This window comes from Leuciscus leuciscus, assembly GCF_965113295.1.
Source record: "Leuciscus leuciscus genome assembly, chromosome: 15".
Classification (NCBI taxonomy): Eukaryota; Metazoa; Chordata; class Actinopteri; order Cypriniformes; family Leuciscidae; genus Leuciscus; species Leuciscus leuciscus.
Window position 1 is genome coordinate 20,118,278 of NC_138739.1, and position 20,573 is coordinate 20,138,850.

At 35.5% G+C, this 20,573-nt stretch overlaps 1 protein-coding gene across 1 annotated transcript in view; it reads left to right on the top strand.

Annotated features, from left to right (window-relative positions):
• Positions 1-20,573, top strand: part of LOC309475585 (uncharacterized protein) — a 518,877-nt gene that overhangs the window by 104,211 nt on the left and 394,093 nt on the right. The window contains exons 44-46 of the mRNA XM_082138403.1: positions 7,724-7,897; positions 17,684-17,854; positions 18,343-18,516. Coding sequence (XP_081994529.1) covers positions 7,724-7,897; positions 17,684-17,854; positions 18,343-18,516 — 519 coding nt within the window. The remainder of the gene's footprint in view (positions 1-7,723; positions 7,898-17,683; positions 17,855-18,342; positions 18,517-20,573) is intronic.

The following is a 20,573-nucleotide window of genomic DNA, read 5'->3' on the forward strand; positions in this document are numbered from 1 at the left end:
TATTCTGATTTCTTTCTCTTTTTTTATTCTTTTTTTTTTTTCAGTTAATATTTTTAGTGATTTTCAAATGACAAACTAGCCAGACATGACTAGGGCCGTAGTAAATAACCAAAACTATAACAATACCCCCCCCATACAATACCACCTATAATATTTATAGCTTACCATGGTTAATGTAAACAAAGAATCAGGCCATTATTTAATTATATACATCGCATGTTCAGAGATTTTATAGGGGAGCGCAGGGCACAACCTAATGCGGGACTTTTTGCATAGTTATTCAGGATAAAGCAGGTTGTGTTTCCGGATATTTTCTCTCGCTGCCAAAAGAAGGGATCCCACAGATTTGTGGAAAGTTTTGATTCGATTTTGTGAAGAACCTGGACAAAGACTGTTTTGACGCAAGTAAATAGCCTACATTTTTTTTTTCGGTTTCTGAGTTTGATGTGTACGTCACCAAATCGAACTTTATATGACCTTAATCACAGTTTTGTTTGCTAAAACATAGCGTATGTAAATATGTTTTAAACAGCGGGTTAGTTGTAGCACGGTGTTTGGCTACAACTAAGTCGCCAAGTGTACAACGATAATGAAATGAAAACATGGAGCCCGGCAACTTTTCAGGTTTCATAAAGAATCTAAGAATCCTCTCAGAAAACTCTTAATTTAGCTTAAAAACTTTTATGTAGGAGTCTTGGCTTAAGAGCGATTCGGGACCGATCTGAGAGCAACTCTGAGCAAGGAAAAGACAAAAACTTTTATCTTAGTGAGGAGGCGGGGCTGACCCCGTTGCTATGTATGACACAATCTTTTGACGACTGTGATTGGTTGGTTGTCCAAGAAGAAAAAAAAAAAAGTGATTTTAAGTATAGGTGCTGCGTTCCAAACCGCATACTTCCCTACTATTTAGTATGGGAAAAAGAGTAGGCGAGCGAAAAAGTATGTACGAATCCAAAAGAGTAGGCGAGAATTACCTGGGTGACGTACGAATTATCGCGAGATTCGGACTTAAGTGCGTTCCAATATGCCTACTTTCCTACTATATAGTAGGCGAAAACAGTACGTGAAGGAAGCAGTACGTTCGAAACATCAGTATTCATAAAAGAGTAGGCGAGAAGTTCCCGGATGGCTTACTTCTTCCGGCCAGATTTTTGAGTGCTCATCGGATGGATACTCTTCTATCCCAGGAGGCCACGCGAGAGGATACGTCATTATCAAACAGCGCAGAGATCGGCGACGCGGGTGCTTTCAAATGTGAGTAAACACAGTTCCTTTTTGTTAAAATTGCATGTGTTGAACTACTGTAGAGTAAACTGTTGAATTGTTGAAGGTGTAAAGACGTTACACAGTGTAGTATAGTTGTGATTTTGCTGTAAAAACACGTTTTATTGTATACAACGTTAGCTAACAGGGGAGCTCCAGTAAAGACACGTAAGTTACGTCTCTAAAGTGGAATTACATAAACAAACCATACATCAAAGACGCTTATTTTAAATGTCTATTTACATCTGACAGGAAAATCTTGAAATATCACAACATGAAATAGACATCTGAGTGAAATGTGTGCTATTATGTAGAACAAATCTATAAAGTAACTAACGTTAAACATAAGTTATCTATTTTATTTGTCCATTACTGTTGATAAATTGAGGAACATTTATGTTGGATAAAAAGTTAAAACAACCTCAACATGTAAATGTAGTGTTGAGTTCATAAATCACAGAGGTAACGTGAATCTTGTCTGGATGTTACAGGGTCAGATGAACAGATGTGTGTTTATCTGGTGGAGAGTTGCTCATGAAGGCTTTGAGTGAGTATACTACAGAAATGAATAACAACTATTTAAATCTTAAGTTGTAGTTTATTTTAATTATTGTAATTTCAAACAGAGCTATTACAGCACTTTTCTGATTCTTGATTTCTGTGCATTTGCCGCACAGCTTTTGTGGTGGAGCAGGACCTGCAAGGGAAGATGATGGCGGCATTTGTGGAAAAAAAGCGTTTTTGTCTTCTAAATAATACTGAAATCAAATGACATTGTGTGGTTAAAATTACTGCTTTTGTGTTATGTTTGTGCATTTTGTAGGATCTGAAATGTCAGCGGGCTGGTGTGAGCACTGAGGATGAAGAGCACAGAGCTGAATCCTGGAGATGGTCCCTCCATCACTCCACTTGCCTCAGATTGTGAAGCACAACACATCACGCAACAACCTCCGGCACAAGGGAACGGCTCACCTCTGGCGGTCAGCTGATTCAGCAGAATAAAGCTGCAGAATGGGAACCGCTGTGTTGAGATGGCAGAAGGATGTGGGGTTCAGTGCCTGTAGTCTACATACATACATGATTGTAGTTTGAATAAAGCTTGTTTCATGTGTTGACTTATGCATTTGTTTATTGTGTGATGGTGACTTTCATTCATTCTTTTACTAATTTATTAATATTTCTCATTGTTGTCAGTAAATAAAATATAATTATTTAATTAATGTTTGATTTAATTGTTTGAAAGATGTAGATATGTTCATTATATACACATCTAGAGTGTATTCAATCATGCATAGCTATGTCATATGACATACATTACAATTTGTTTGTTTTATTGAATTATATAATTTTCAGTAAAAAGTCATATAATTAAGTATTGGTCAGCATTTATCGTTGTTATTATTGTATGTTTTGGGGTGGGATAGAAATGCAATTCATTCTGAGGTAATATTCATTTTTAATATTAATGATACTTAAAATTTTCGAGTATAAAATCAACAGTTTTCCTCCAAAGGCGAATCTTCGCACAGCTGCCCTTTGTGCAGACATTACAAACACTGAGGAAACCCGTTCTAGGTAGGGCTGTCGAGTTACTGATGTTATGAGATCTGTAAAAAATCTCATATTATGTATGCAAACCCAATATATATATATATATATATATAATATATATATATATAATTGGTTTGCATACAGAATATGAGATTTTTTACATAGGAAAAAAGAACCTACAAGGTTGAATATCTTAATATATATTTTCTTAAATAATTCATTATAATACATTTTAAAAAAGCATTTTTTGTTATTTATAGGCCTGAGAGATGAAACGACAGTTAAATTCAACAAGAAAAAGAGGGAAAAATAAAGCAGTTAGCCACTTTTGCTTGTGGATGAAAATATTTGGATATAAAAAATTAACAACATATTCAAGAGATGACAATTTTGGGATTTCGTAATAAAAATAAATAACATCGTTAAGGATAAAACGGTAGTTCACATTAGTAAGGTTAAATAAAATAACTTAAATCAACCCTAAATGTATTCACAAAATAAATGGGCAGCAGTTTCTTCAAAAAAGACCACAAAATGAGTTTAATCAATATCAAGATATTTACAGATAGATGAATTAAACGTGTCCGTTCGAATCTTTTAAGTTGTTGCGCGTGTGATAACGCGTCGTAGGTCACATGATAACGTCAACATGGCAGATGTCCGGTTCGCATTCATACTCAACGAGATTTGGCTATAAAGTACCTACTCTTTTAGCGCTCGTTAAGTAAGTACTCATTGAAATTAAGTACCTACTCATTGAGTATGCGGTTTGGAACGCAGCCAGGGTCTATTCTAAGCCTTCACTTTGAACTTACATGCGTAATTTCAATAATTTGACCGTTCTCTCACACACACACACATTATATATGTGTATATAAATCCTTTTTTTTATTTACAATGCTGTTAATTTCCTATAAGGTATTTGATTGCTTATAATGATAAAAATTGTTCCACTCTTTCCAGTTACACTGATTGCTGGCATGTCTATTTAAGTGGTGGTTTGAATGTTGGTTTTAATGTATCAAACATGGAATTTTCCCAGTGGCCAAATATCGTAATGTAGTGATTACTTTCATTTCTGGCGCTATGGCATTTCTGTGCTGTGTTGGAGATATTAGCGTGTCTCTAATAAGATCAGTCACAAATATGATCCCTGCACGATCTAATCTATAGAGTCTTATTAACTCACTGTTATCCATCGTCTGCTACACATTTCTTCTCCCTCTTCATCTTTCTGCCATTTTCTCCTCTGCTAAAGAAACTCTTAAGCCTCTTAAAAGTCCTTGTCCGTGCTCCTAATAATTTTGACCTTAAGACCTCTTTTAAGGGTTAAGATGCTTTCTGAATTACTTTTTTCTTTACTAGGACTTTTTCTTTAATTTTAAGAGTAAACGCTCACATTTCTAAGAATTTTCTTAGAATTTTGTCACTAGGAGCTACTCTTTGCATTAAGATTCTTTATGAATACGGGCCCTGGTATTTATCTCATCTTCCTGAATAACCCCTATCAAAGTTGCTAGGTAGTCTTTTGCTGTCAGTTCAGAATAGGATTATATCCTCACTAGCTTGTTTAATTTATACCAGCAAATCTATGTGTTGTCCCTACACTCTCGTGAAACAATAATAATCATTGGCAACTAGACATATGGATCAAACTCATGCTTACACTCCAGCAGAATCGTTCCTGGAACCTTTGTTGTCCTTGGTCTTGCAAATATTATTATAATGATCTGTCTATCACTAATAGAACTGTCTGTAAGCTGAAGTAAAACTTAACAGTCTTTGTCTTTAGATATAAAAATGTATTTAAACAAAAGATAAAAATACTGGTTACACAATAGTTAACATTTGTAGCAAATCATCATAAGGTTATAATACTTCAGCTTATCCAATCTCAACAGGGCAGTCCTGAGTGAATATTACACAGGCTGTTTACCTTGTAAGCAGAATCAAGCAATAGATGTAAAAAATAACTTGTTCCCATCCGAGGTCTTCAAGTTAAGATAATACAGCAGAGCAATATAAGCAAAAAGAATCTCAGTTAATAAACTGAGCTAGAAGAGAACTAATTTCTCCTCAGGGATGCACACGACATCAAAATCAAAAATGCAACAACTAACAGTCAAAATGCAGTCATATTTATATGGAACTGGGTTACATTGTTCCTATGCAGTTTCTTGTTTTTTTTCCAGAGGAAATCATTTTTGTGACATCAACCTTCTATTGCCTCAGTCGAGGGGGTTTTTGGGGTTTTTCCCATAAATGGGCATTCTTGTGTCCTTTCCGTCCTCTGCGCTTTGGGCTTCTGTGTATGTGTGTGCGTGCATATGTATCTGTGTGTTTGTAGGCCCAACATTTCTATCAAAATTCAAATAGTCAACAGGGGTGCCCAATCCTGCTCCTGCCGATCGACCGTCCTGCACAGTTCATCTCCAACCCTAATCAAACGCACCTGAAGCAACCAATTAACTTGAAAATTAAAGGCAGGTGTGTTTGATTAGGGTTGGAGATGAACTCTGCAGGATGGTTGATCGGCAGGAGCAGGATTAGGCACCCCTGGGGCCGTATTCACAAAGCATTTTATCTTACCACTAGGAGTACTCCTAAATCGCACTAAAAGATTTTAGCTAGGAGTTTTCTCTTAAAAGTTATTCACAACGCCTTTCAGACCTACTCTTAGTAAAGAAAAATGACAACTTCTAAACTAAGAGTGAGTCTTCGTTGCTATGGATGACGTCATTACTCATGCACGAGCTTGACTGAAGTGACCACCTTGATTGGCTGATGATTGTAACGCAGGAATGATTCCTAACACCTCCCCTACGATGATGAGTGACAGGTGACAGGTCTGAGAATGCGTGCGCTACACAAGTAGTGCGAAGGACAGAAGATGATGAATAACTGAATAAATAGCCTAAATGAATAAAGAGTAAGGCAAAACAAATAACCTAGTAGCCTAATGAAACATATGGATTGAAGCAATATCTTTGCAACATTATTGAATTAATCTGTCACATATGCCTCTGCCGAGAAGAACATTTGATTCACAATGAAACGTTATAATTAACATGCAATGAGTAACCTAGTTTTGGTTGTTGTTGGTGGCGTTATTATATTGCATAGTTATGCCTACAATGCAAAATTGTTCCCTCGCGATTGGACGCTCCTGTAGCCGCCGCATACGCATTTCAAAACATCGCAACGTGAAATGCCACAAAAAGCGGTTTGTGAATCGGTCTTAGTGAGTTAGGAGTCCTCTCGACTTCTTTTAAGCTGTCCCAGGCTTAGGTGCTACTTTTAGGGCTAAAATGCTTCGTGAATTACTCTTAGTCAAAAAAATTAGGAGTCCTAAAGTTACGAGTGACACGCCCATTATTTTTAGGAGTTGCTCCTAAATTCGCCAGTTAGGAGCTACTTTTAGCCTTAAAATTCTTTGTGAATACGGCCCCTGAGCTGGTGATAAAATGTGCAACCCATTTGAATTGTATTGAGAATTTACCGCTTTAAAACATAATCGAGAAAGTCAAACATGATCTAAAACAGCCACGAAAACCAAAAAGACTGATGAAAAGAGGAGAAAACATTATCCTGTACCAACATAAATTAGAAAGCTTTTTAAACAACTCATGACCTTTTACTAGAATTGATCAAATTCTATTTTATTTATTGTGGTAAAATTTGACTAACTTGTAGAATTTATAATAGATTATTTTTTCACTAACTATTTATATTCCAACTGTGGCATGTGTATAGTTTCTGAATGTATAGGTTGCTACTTTTCATTACAAATGCTATAGATAAAAAAGTTAGAATCAAGAGGAGCTTCTTGAATTATTGACTAAACAATGTGTGTTTTCTGGTAATAATGACAGATTACAATGAGAATATGTGACCCTGGCTTTCAGATATGCCAAGAGATGACAGGAAATTAACATTTTCAATATAAGAAAATGTAAAGTTAGTTTGACCTACCATGGCACTTTGATTTAGAAAATTCTGTCAAACTGATAAGTTTTAGCTTAAATAAAATAGAAATACATTATTATCCTATGTAAACAAATAATTGTTAACTAGGCTATTACTTTATTGCAGTTATGTTATCAATGCATGTGTGGATGATCCCACAAAAAACTATTTTGCAAAAACAATCAAACAAACAAATAAATCTCATGAGAGAGCATGCCCTGGGACCCCACTAAACGATTGACACTTCAACTCCCCCCAAAAAACGGTTTATTTTATTTTAAGACAACAAGTAATAGTGTTTATAGCTCTGAGTCTGCACCTTCTGTTACACTTTATTTTAAATATCTCTTAACTATAATAAATTTAAGTGTACCAGTATTTACATTTTTCTCACAGCCTCATTTTCATCCACATAAAATTCAATATGGCATCTAACCTATATGTTAAAGTTGAAGAATTTGATACAATGTACTGATTGTGTAAATGTCGTTCTGCAGAAATCTGCTGCTACGATAAAGAGTAGAGAAAATAAACAAAAGATATTGTTGAAAAATGATAAAGAAGAATTGACATTTTCCAACAACATTGACAGCCTTAAAAACAGAGTATCAGGAATTAAACTAGTGCCGGATGTAGCTCTTCAGTTTGTCTTTTCTCTTTCTGTCTTCAGTCTGTGGAAATGCAGTATTACAGAGAAACAGTGTCTCATCCTGACTTCAGCTCTGAAATCAAACCCATCACACCTGACAGGGCTGAACCTCAATGAGAATAAAATAGAAAACACAGGAGTGAATCACTTATGTGACGTACTGAAGGATTCACACTGTAAACTGGAGATATTGTGGTGAGGAAGATTAATTTAATCTAAACGAAAGGCAATAGAGTTTTGGTATTTGACTGAAACGGAATTAAGATTTTGTTTGTCTTATTTCTCCCAATGTAGGTTAAGAGACTGTGGTTTGACGGATGAAGGTTGTTCTGCAGTGACTTCAGCTCTGAAATCAAACCCATCACACCTGAGAGAGCTGGACCTGAGCGAGAATGAAATTAGAAACACAGGAGTGAATCACTTATGTGACCTACTGAAGGATTCACACTGTAAACTGGAGATATTGAGGTCAGTAACATTCACATACATCAATCATACAGTTGGTACTCAACCAGAATAATACTTTTACCGCCGTCATTTCCGCAGTGGTAAAATTGCGTGTGTGTATTTGCTGCCTTTTACCGCTAAGAGGCGCTATAATCACAGACTTTGAAAAGTGTCAGTTTATTCTCTCTATTGCGTAATCTGTCGCGGCTCACTGAGAGCTGTAGCAGATAAATTCAAGAGAAACATTGTAGTTAAACGAATTCATAATCACAATACTAAAATTACAGTACAAATTTAGAACTGAAACAAATGTAGGCTTCTATTATTGGATCAAATTTAAGCAAAGTAGGCTAAACGTTGACATTGTGTGCCCAGGTTTTCTATGATTTAGAAAGGCTACGCATGTCAATAGGTTATGTGTCTTATACTTTGTTTTATTTTAATTTGTTAGTATATTTATTTACTGAAACAGTGAAATAAATGTAACTAAATGATTGTAAAATTAAAACATTGTCAGGACTTGCTAACCGATGTCAGTCGGCAGCATTTGTGTTTAAGCATTCTTTATTATATTAAGAATTAAATAGGCTTTCAGAAGGTTGTTATGATTAGCATCATTTTCTTAAATAAATAATGAAAACATTTCAACATATAACATTGCAATAGAAAATGTTACATCAATGAGGTTTTGCATGAGCATAAGACTTAGTTAAGCTCATGCTCTTAACACTAGAACTGCCATGGCGGTCATTTTGACCGTTTTGAATTTTATATCTGCAATAACTTTGTTGAAAAAATAAATAAAATCCTGCTGGTACCTGACTTTTCCTAAAAGTGTCTGTATTTTCATTTAAAATGCTTTTCATATAAATTACACATAAGGCAAAAAAACAAATGAACATATTTACCTATTTCGGCCATAAACCGTCATATTGACCGCACTGAATTTCGCGGTATTATTATACATAATACCAATATACACAACAATAAAAAGTGGTAAAAAATACACAAAACATTCCACAACAAATCATTTAAATGTAATGATATTCAGAACAGAACAATAACAAATAAATAATCCATAAACAAGCCAAAATGAAATCGGTTAGGCTACTTTCAAGCGAAAGTGAAAGTAAGCGCCGTTGGGCTCACGTAACTCTCTAGAATTAAAATGTTTCAACATGCGATGTATTTGGATGGTAAACTATTCTTTATTATAGGCTTTGTACTTCACTCGTGTTCCAAAATCGACGGAAAAAATCATCCTTCACATGCGCAAAATGGTACGAATTGTAGCCTAGGCTACTGACTATATCGAGCAGTGGAATTTTTATATGTTAGGTTGACTTCTGAGTTTGAATCTCAGCGCTAAAAAACATCTTCATAATTATGTCACTAGTTTAATATTTGTCAAAATATTTATATTTTTTTTAATTGATCATTTATTGATTCAAAACAGTTTTCGGAGCTTGTTATTCATTGTTTGTCATTTTTATAGCCGTTTAGACGCTAACATTGCAGCCTGCTTTTAACCGATGTTGGCCGACAGCGTTTACAGTAGGCTATGTTTTACCGTTCTTGATGCTTAAGTAGGCTAACATATTATTAAAGTCAAGCGTTTTGTTGAATTAATAATGGCACATTAGGCCTACAACATAAATTTGCTCCAGTAGAGCCTCTGTTGCACTGCACAGACGACAAAACACACACAGGCAGAGGTGGGTAGAGTACCCAAAAACTGTACTCAAGTAAAAGTACAAGTACTTATAGAAATATTTACTCAAAGTAAAAGTAAAAGTAATAATCTTAATAGTTACTTGAGTAAGAGTAAAAAAGTATCCAATGAAAAAACTACTCAAGTAGTGAGTAACTAGTTACTTCGGATCATATAGGCCTATATATATATATATATATAGGAAGACTTCATGATGCAAAAGCCTCTGAGTGCCATCTGAAATTTTCTTCTAAAACAATCATTTGTATCAAGCTCGTATATTTAAGTTCAGTAATTTCACTTTGATGACAATTAATAGGTAGGCTACTTTTCATTGCCATTTAAGTGTGAACATAAACATACAAGCTTGATAAAAATGCTCTTTTAGAAGAAAATTTCAGATGGTACTTAGAGGCTTTTGCCTCTGAAGTCGTCATATATATAAAATGATATTATTTAGATTTTGTTTATTTAAATGACTATTATTATCAGCTATATTTGCAACAAAAACAGAAGAGAGACATAGGGGGAGACCGGGGACAGTTGCAACACTTTTTGCATTCCTCTCAATTACTCAGAGACTATTTGGACTAGACCAACCAAATTTGTATATATTAAACTTGCATCTGTCTGCTAATTACCCATACCATTTAAAGATGATTATATATGACATATCGTTCACAGTATTTATTTGAATGAAAGAAGTCAGATGTTGCAACTGACCCCGACCCAGGGGACGGTTGCAACACAACCCAGGGACAGTTACAACATGTTAAAAATACATTAAATTTCATTAATTAACTTAAGCTTTTCTATAGATGCTATTCAATCTCTGAATATTTCAGTGTCAGACAGGAAGAATTTAACAATTTACAATGCAACAAACTTTTATTAAACATGCAATTTATAACTTGTTGCAACCGTCCCCGAACCTATCAGCCATGACAGAACATCATATTCCTGCTAGACACACTGACTTTGACACATGCTAACCTTGTCACTTAGAAGTCAACAAAACAATAATTCAAATTCAAGTTTTGATTAATTCATACAAAATTTCAGGACAGTATGACAAAAATATATCTCCTGAAAAAAATTACTTTCATACCTCCAAAACAAGTTTTGTTCAATAAATGCAGCAGCATTTGTTGAATATGTCTACTGTCTTCTTGGTGGGGGGAGGGTCTAACTGTGCATGTGCAGTGTGAGTGTCATCACTCTAGCTTGTTTCTGATTGGAGAAAAATGACATGTTGCAACCATGACATGTTGCAACCATCCCCTGTTGCAACTGTCCCCGGTCTCCCCTAAGCGTACTGAAGGATTCACACTGTAAACTGAAGATATTGAGGTCAGTAACATTCACATACATCAATCATACAGTTGGTACTCAACCAGAATAATACTTTTACCGCCGCCGTTTCCGCAGTGGTAAAATTGCGTGTGTGTATTTGCTGCCTTTTACCGCTAAGAGCTGCTATAATCACAGACTTTGAAAAGTGTCAGTTTATTCTCTCTATTGCGTAATCATTGAGAGCTGTAGCAGATAAATTCAAGAGAAACACTATAGTTAAACGAATTCATAATCACAATACTAAAATTACAGTACAAATTTAGAACTGAAACAAATGTAGGCTTCTATTATTGGATCAAATTTAAGCAAAGTAGGCTAAACGTTGACATTGTGTGCCCAGATTTTCTATGATTTAGAAAGGCTACCCATGTCAGTAGGTTATGTATCTTATACTTTGTGTTATTTTAATTTGTTAGTAGATTTATTTACTGAAACAGTGAAATAAATGTAACTAAATGATTGTAAAATTAAAACATTGTCAGGACTTGCTAACCGATGTCAGTCGACAGCATTTGTGTTTAAGCATTCTTTATTATATTAAGAATTAAATAGGCTTTCAGTAGGTTGTTATGATTAGCGTAATTTTCTTAAATAAATAATGGAAACATTTCAACATAAAACATTGCAATAGAAAAATGTTACATCAATGAGGTTTTGCATGAGCATAAGAGTTAGTTAAGCTCATGCTCTTAAAGCAGTGTTCAGACGATAGCTGTGTGGTCTACACTTCGACATGTGCCTCACGGTGTTTCAAGCGTTCTGAGTTTGAATCTCAGCGCTGAAAAACATCTTCATAATTATGTCACTAGTTTAATATTTGTCAGGAGTTTTTAACAGTTTTCGGAGCTTGTTATTCATTGTCTGTCATTTTTATAGCCGTTTAGACGCTAACATTGCAGCCTGCTTTTAACCGATGTTGGCCGACAGCGTTTACAGTAGGCTATGTTTTACCGTTCTTGATGCTTAAGTAGGTAACATATTATTAAAGTCAAGTGTTTTGTTGAATTAATAATGGCACATTAGGCCTACAGCGTAAATTTGCTCCAGTAGATCCTGTTGCACTGCACAGACGACAAAACACACACAGGTGATAACACCCGATAAAGCTCATCTTTAATCTGCTAAATTATTGATTTGTGAATCATTCATGAAATTGAGATGACTGAAAGTGATACCCAACGAAAGAAAGTTTTCAAAACAGATCCATACATTGAACAAATCAGTATTCTTAACATTTTGTTGACTTGGCTACAAAAAATAATAGACTAACTAAATAGTATTGCTTTCAATATAAAAACCAATGAAAATGTAAAAGAACACTAAAATTCCCCATCGCACATTTCAAGGTTTAAATAAAGTGTCGGGGCAGTTTATTTATTTAAAACAGGGCTGCATCAAGTTTAGCGTTACTCCCTTTGTGTTGCAAAATGAGAAATACAGAATATTATTCTTGCGATATTTTAAATTTGTATTGCCAAAGAAATTGCAGCTGTGTACAATTAAAACAGTACAAAATGAAAATAGTACAAAGAAACAAATTAAGAACAGGCGTTTTTCTTTGCCTCTCTCGTGGGATTATGGGTGGCAGAGGCAGGCTAAATACACATTAATTGCGCAGATATTAACATAAATAAATACATAATATGCAATAAAAATAAACATGAATAAGACTTATTCATGTTTCTTTTTTTTCTTTTTTATCGATTGCAAAAATTAACTAGATTAATCACACTTTTTTTCTGATTAATCACGATTATCACCTTACGTTTTTAAAATATTTTATAATGTAATAATTTCACAGTTAATCTCCAAATTAATGTAGAAACAACATAAAGACAGTATATTGTAAATATTTGTGTAAACAGGTAGGAAATATACAGAAATTGAATAAAGCTATCTCAAACAGCACTGCACTGGGCTTCTTCCCCCGAAAACGGGCGAAAACTTGAACGTTTCGAATTGTTAAATTTTTTTGCTTCATCGGATGGGGGTGAAACTTGGTGACTTTTGTTTTATTACCTATATGAACACACAAAAAAATCAAGGAGATGATTCTGATATGTTAAAGGGTCGTAAAAAAAAAAGTCACACTTAGCTTCCTCCCGCCCGAAAACGGGCGACATAGGAAATGAATGGGAAATACGAAAAAATAGGAAAACTCAGAGAAACTTTTGGTGGTACAAGCTACAGATCAGCCACTGTGCTGAAAAAAAGTGTACAGCAATGAAGGGGTGACACTCTAGAACATCAAGAGTGCAAATAAGACACCCCCCCCCCCCCCCCCCCACACACACACACACACACAGACAAACACACACACACACACACACACACACACACACACACACACACACACACACACACACACACACACACACACACACAGACACACACACACACACACAGAGTGTACAGCAATGAAGGGGTGACACTCTAGAACATCAAGAGTGCAAATAAGACACCCCCCCCACACACACACACACACACACACACCCACACACACAAACACACACACACACACAGAGAAATGAGCTGGTAAGACTGAAACTGCAAATTTTGCCCCAAACTATATAAAAATGATATAATCATAATAACTCCAAAACTATAGCAAGGAGAGTCAAAAGGTAGGTATCGTTTGAAAGAACTCTTTTTACATTTTTTGAAAATATAAATTACATTACATTTGGACATTGTCCTGCCAAGAAACAGCGGATTAAAGACAATATATATATATATATATATATATATATAATTTTTATTATGATTTTGCATATCTTTCTTATTTGTCATGGAATAACTCAGGAAAGAAATAAGGTAGGAGGAAAATTCTTTTTTAGTGAAGTCCCTCTACATGTTAGCTGCATCTGGATAAAAAAAAAAAAATGGATTAAGGAATCAAAAGTTACAGCATTTGGAAAAGAGATAGCCTTTTTGTACAGTCTTTGACACCCCCTCATGGGCAATTTTTTCTCCATGAAGAATATCTTGTCATAAAAGCAATAGATTATGTTAATTTTGGGCTCATTTTAATTGTAATAATATACTGTAAAAAAATGAAGTGCTATTTTCAATTGTCTGGGAATGTTTCATGAGCTGTATGATGTTTTTGACACATTGCAGTACATTATTTTATAGATTATGAAAAGAAATTCTATTTATCAGCAAATAACTCAGCAATACTTAAGAGTTTTTCAAAGTGGATACATTCACTGTAAAGTTCAGACTCTAAGCTTTCAAATGACATCAACTTTGTGTTAATGAAGGCAAGATTTTTTAAAAATATGGTAATGAATATTTTCGCAGCTAGGTGGCACCTGCTGACGGTACACTCGGTTTTAGAGGGATTACTCAGCACTCGTTAGGAGTTAATAAATGTAATTAGACGCATTAAAAGGCTGAGATCCTAAGCTTTAAAATGATATATAATTTGTGTTGTTCCATTCAGTGGTTGCTTAGTAATATTTTTTTTTTCTTTCTGAATGGGAATAAATCAAATAAATGAATAAAAAAGCTATAGGCCGCCTATAGGCGGTTATAGGACATGACACAAATTAATACATTTTGAAGCCACTAGATGGCGCTCTTCTCACTTGAATTTTTTTTTTTTTAGGCCTGCACTCTATTTTGATGTGAAATGTTGCAATTATTGAAAAAAAAAAATAGCTCATAAAAATTATATAATTAATGCAAAGTATCATTAAAATTTTTAAATAATAATCAGAAAACATAGAACAAAAATATATTTGATTGGTTATCCTGGGAAAAAGTAAAGTAAAATTTTAAGGCGTCGCCCGTTTTCGGGCGGGAGGAAGCTAAGTGTGACTATTTTACGAAGAAGCCCAGAGGGTTAAATTATAAATAGATTATTCCTTATTAAAGTTTCAGAAGATATTTAGTTGAGAGCAGTGAGCGTTTTTCCCTGTTACCTTTGTTCTTTGATTAACTTCACTGATAAAAAGCTTTATTGGCTGCTGTCACTTTAAAACCAGCCGCTGCTGACAGAGACGCGGATCTCACACACATCTCATTCTCTCACAACTCTTTGCCTTCATTTAAGACTTTATTTAACTAATTTAACAGACTGCTCAGTCTGCTCTTATGAGGATAGTCGACAAAACGGACATTTCGGCATAATTGCGTGTGTTAGTGTTCGTTCAACTTCAAGCCAAAATAGTCAATTTGTCTTGGCTTGAATGGTTTAAAATCATTTGAATGAAAAAAGCGCATCATATAATGTAACACCAGCCAAAAGATGATGGAAAAAAACAGATGCTGTGTTAATTGCGTTAAATATTTACCACTGAGGGCGCTATCTTGCACCCAGCGCAATTGACTCTGTACACCGACGCATGTATCATTCCTATTTTGCACCCGCGCATAGCCGACTTTTCCCTCCACAGACGCACGTCGGTTAAATACACTTGCGCTCCCCGGGCGGTTCAGCGCAAAGAGGAGGCGTGTCCCGGCGCAAACGTATTTAACAGGTTTAGAAAACAATTCCACCACTGACCGAAAAAAAAACTGTTTAAAGTCAATGGCGCATTGCACATGTTATTCATATGCTATTTTAAGGGCGCATGCTTGGCCTTAAAGGGATAGTTCACTTTGAAATTAATTTTTGATATGTTTTAGCTTACCTCAAGGGCATCCAAGATGTAGGTGTCTTTGTTTCCGCAGTAGTGATAGAATAGGAATCCGCTTTGGAACAAGCGCGCCTGCTCTTAAAGGGAATGTGAGATGACGCTCTGATTGCTTTATTTCACGTTACGCCCAAACCACACCTATGAATAATGAAGCTACTCAGACCAACTCATTTTAGATTTGCGTCGGGCACAAGAGTCATTTATCCCGCCGGTATAATAGCAACAGCGCCAAGACCCGCCCACAAAGTTACTTGCGTTTCAGATCGTTAAAATAGGGCCCTGAGTCTTCTTTTCCCATTTCTACCAGTGACGCTTTATTCAACTTCCCGCGTCTACTACCTGCGCAGATATCAACAGCGCGACTGGGTTGTAGGTTGCCAGGTTGTGCTCACAAATGGATAGAAATTTGTATGATGTGTTGATTGTGTGAGTAGGATGAGTTTCATACAAGATCTGGCAACTGGACATCCTTGGAATAATATATTGATGTGGTTATTCATATAGTGAGGTTTGGGCCATACAAATTACTGGAGTTTCATGGGAGAAATGACGGAAGGGGGACAGGAGATGGGTGTGATCTTGGAGCTAGTCTATTCTCGCAGGTATGGCAAGGTATACTTGACAAGTATGGCTGGATCTTTTTTTAGCAAGTTTATTTTGTCTCCCTCACTGCGCGCGCCCTTCAGGGTAGAAACACATCAAACAGCTGATAATACTGTATGATAATACTGTAAATCGCTGCGTGTCATCCACACCAATAAAAAAAAAAAAACTGCAACAAATTATTTAGCTTTTGTTGCTTAAAAGAAACCGAAAGCGTTGTTGAATTCACTTTACAATAAAAGCACTCTGTATCTATTGCTCACTTGCATTCGTTTCTAGTTGGCATGAACGAGTTTCGTCAAAAGTTCATGTTAGATTATGCCTGATATTTGACAATCATACACACACTGATCAAACATTCTAAACCTCTACAAAACCAGTTGAAACAACTGGAATGAGCACTTCAATTGAACATTTTTATGAAAAACCTTATACATTAGTTACAATATTTATAATTTAGATAGGGCCTACATTTGGACACATCGAGAGATTTATCCTGAAAGGAAATTTGCCTTTGCCTGCTCTTTAAGATAAAATCCGATCATCAGGTTGGCTATCCGACAATCTCCATATGAAAAAGGAGTGTTTATCACCTTGTCCTGCACCCCCACGATAAAGCCACTGATAAACTGCCTTTAAAGATAAACTGCCCCTCCAAACCCCCCACAGGCTATCTAAGAGGAGAGGAGCGTCTGAGACTGACTTAAAACAAAGAGAAGTTGCAATTCACACTTAAATATTGTAGACATTAGCATTATTAAAGTAGTGATAATGAAGGGATTAAATCATTTGGTTTACATGTTGTCATAAAAGTTTATTAACTAAATATTTAATTAAAAGGCTACTTTGGTTTAGGCCGGCTTTTTCCAAGCAAAACAAAATACAAACTTCAAACTCATGTTCATTTGTTGTCATGAACAAAATGTTAAACTCAATATTAAATTCCACAGTGAACTTTAGATCCTTACAACCAGGGTGCGATTTGTGAATAAAGCAGAAGGGGGATGGTTTTGAAGAAGTGTTTTTTTTCTTCTTTTTAAAAATAAATCTCAAACGAAGGTGGGTATTTCGTGCTGCTGTTTAACTAAATAAGATTTTTTGAATAAATATGAACGTAAATGAAACAATATTGCAACATGTTGACAAAAAAAAAAATATATATATATATATACTGGATATAGATCCAACATGCAGTGCACACAGCAGCACCTGAATGTTACCCCAGATAGTCGTGTAGTGTGGAAAGAACAGTGATCTTACCACTTTTAAAATCATGCCGTGTGAACTCTGCAATCCATCACTAACAGACTTGTGGAAGAGCCCTTCATGAAGGGATTCAGTTGTTCACTTTCATTTCAAACGTTCCTGCAAATAGTGTCTCCTCTGCCATTGAAGGGCACAAAAAAAAAACTGTTTGAAAATTGTCCTTTATTTGTTATGAAGATGCTATAACTTTGCAGAATTCATATTTTCTTTTTCTCATTTCTCCAAATGTAGGTTAAGAGACTGTATGACAGATGAAGGTTGTTCTGCTGTGACTTCAGCTCTGAAATCAAACCCATCACACCTGAGAGAGCTGTACCTGAGCGGGAATAAACTAGGAGACTCTGGAGTGAAAAACCTCAGTGATCTACTGATGAACCCACAGTGCAAACTGGAGAAACTACAGTTAGTAACATTATACTGTACAGCAGTTACTGTGAGATTACAGTTCACTGTTTATTTTAAGACAACAGGACTCAAGTAATAGTGTTTATAGCTCTGAGTCTGCACCTTCTGTTATCCTTTGTTTTAAAAAATGTTTTAAACTAGTAAGTAATAAATCTTAGTGTACCAGTTTATATTACAATTTTTCTCACAATCTCATTTTCATATGCATAACATTCAATATGGAGTCTAACCTAACTAAGGTCTATTGTGTTACTGTTGAAGAATTTGATACAATGTACTGATTGTGTAAATGTTGTTCTGCAGAAATCTGCTGCTATGATAAAGAGTAAAGAAAACAGACAAAATATATTGTTGAAAAATGATAGAGAAGAATCGACATCTTCTAGCACACAGAACTAGTGTGACAGCCTTAAAAACAGAGTATCAGGAATTAAACTAGTGCCGGATGTAGCTCTTCAGTTTGTCTTTTCTCTTTCTGTCTTCAGTCTGTTTGAATGCAGTATTACAGAGGAACAGTGTCTCATCCTGACTTCAGCTCTGAAATCAAACCCATCACACCTGAGAGCGCTGATCCTCAGTGTAAATGAAATAGGAAACACAGGAGTGAATCACTTATGTGACGTACTGAAGGATTCACACTGTAAACTGGAGATATTGAGGTCAGTAACAATAACATACATCAATCATAATTCTTAAAATCACTTCTACAGTTTAAATCAAACCTCAGTAATACATTATTAACTAATTAATAATGATAGTGATCGTGTTTATAGCTCGGTATAAATAGTGTATATAAATAGTGTTTATAGCTCGGCACCTTCTGTTACACTTTATTTAAAAAGTTCTTTTAACTAGTAATAAATCTTAGTACACTGATATAAATTTTTCTAACAGCCTCATTTTTTTATCCACATAAAATTAAATATGTGAAGAAAAAAAAATATGGGCAATATGCAAAATGCTGATTTTCACTATCAAAGTGTTGAAAAGCGCTATTTCCAAATTTGAGCTAACAGCAACTAATTAATAAAGATTAAAGAGCCATAAAAATAGACCATATATCAGAAATCCAAACTTGAATAATGAGCGGGATTATAATGCTTAGAATAACATTAGTACAGGCTTGATCTTGTAAAGATAAATCATTTGAACAAGAGTTGCTTATACAGGTATAAAATAATAGGCAATAAGTGAAATATTTGAATGCGGCAACTAATCAATAATACTTTGTTACACCTCAAATGACTATTAATGTAATTATTAATAAGCAAGTCTGTGCGCTGATTCTTCCTTGAACATGGAAATAATCAACAACAACAATTTATGTTATCATTAAGTCGGGTCTGTACGTTGTTAAAAATTCAGCCAGTGAAGCAACTTTACAGTAGTGAAATAGCATCAACGTTGTAGGGTCCATAAGCTGCCAATGTTCTCTGTGCCTGAGCCATTCTAAAGAATAAGTGCACAGACTAGCTTATTAGTAATTACATTAATAGACGTGTCCTTGCCATTTGAGGTGTAACAAAGTGGATTAAAACAAAGTAACTTAAAGCTACAGTTTCAGCCTGGTGATGAGTAGTGTTTTATTATTATTATAATTTTTGTTATTATTATTGCAGAATGTCCCTTTAGAAAAGGGAAGAGAGAAAGAGCCAGAGCTAAGGAGAGCCAGCGAAAAGAAGCCAGAGAAAAAGAAGAGCCAGAGAATAAAATAGACACGGTTACAAGCCCTTATGGCTTTTTCTTTTTTTTTCTTTTTTTTTTTGGCTTGTTTGGATATACCGTAAAACCGGCTTGTATTTGAGACAGGCGTCTATATGAGTCGGGCCTTTAATTTAGTGTTCATTGAGTGTAGGCCCAGAGACAACGATCCAAATAGCATAGACTGATAGACGGAAAGCATGACAGTAGGACGGCGCTGCGCTTCTCGTATGGTGTGCGACCCCCTTTAGATTATTGGCAGCATAAAAAAAGAAACGATGTGACAGCCATGGGCTGAACAATACAAGTTACCGGTAATATACTAGTAATATTCATCGAGCCATCCAAAGCCTATGAACTAGTTCCCCAAAACACATCAACAAGAAAGAAAGAAGGCTACCCTGTTAAACAACTGCAATCATGTGATCCAAAAGGACCCTATTCATCACTATCATCATCACTGCGATCCTCAAATACAAGTTCATTGGCGAATTCCTCCTCCTCGTTGCTCTGCTCCACTTCTTCCTCTCCGGCCTCCGCTAACTCTGCCTGCCTTGCTTGCGGTAACAGCTCTCTTGCGTGCGCAATCTAAATACAACCCGAAACTAAAAAACAGACCAGGCCTCTATTTGAGACCGGCCTTTATTTACCCAAACCTGTAGCTACATCAGGCGTGTAAAAGAGACAGGCGTCTATTTGGGACTCAGCTATTATTTGAAGTTTTACGGTAAGATTTTTTTAAAGGGTTACTTCAGGATTTAGCATTAAGCTTTGTATTAGTAGAAAACCTGTAGTATTTTTGAATTACCATGCTTTCCACCCTCATATGACCCTGAGACAAGAGATTTATGTATTTTTTGTCTGGAAAAAATCCTCCGATGATGCAAAAATCGTCATTTTGCGTCATCGGAGGATTTTCTGGACAGAGGCTAAAGACTACATCCAGTAGAAGGCGTTGTTCCGCATGTTTTCTTTGGAAGTTAAGCTAGCAAGCTCTTGTTCTGTGGAGAAAGCT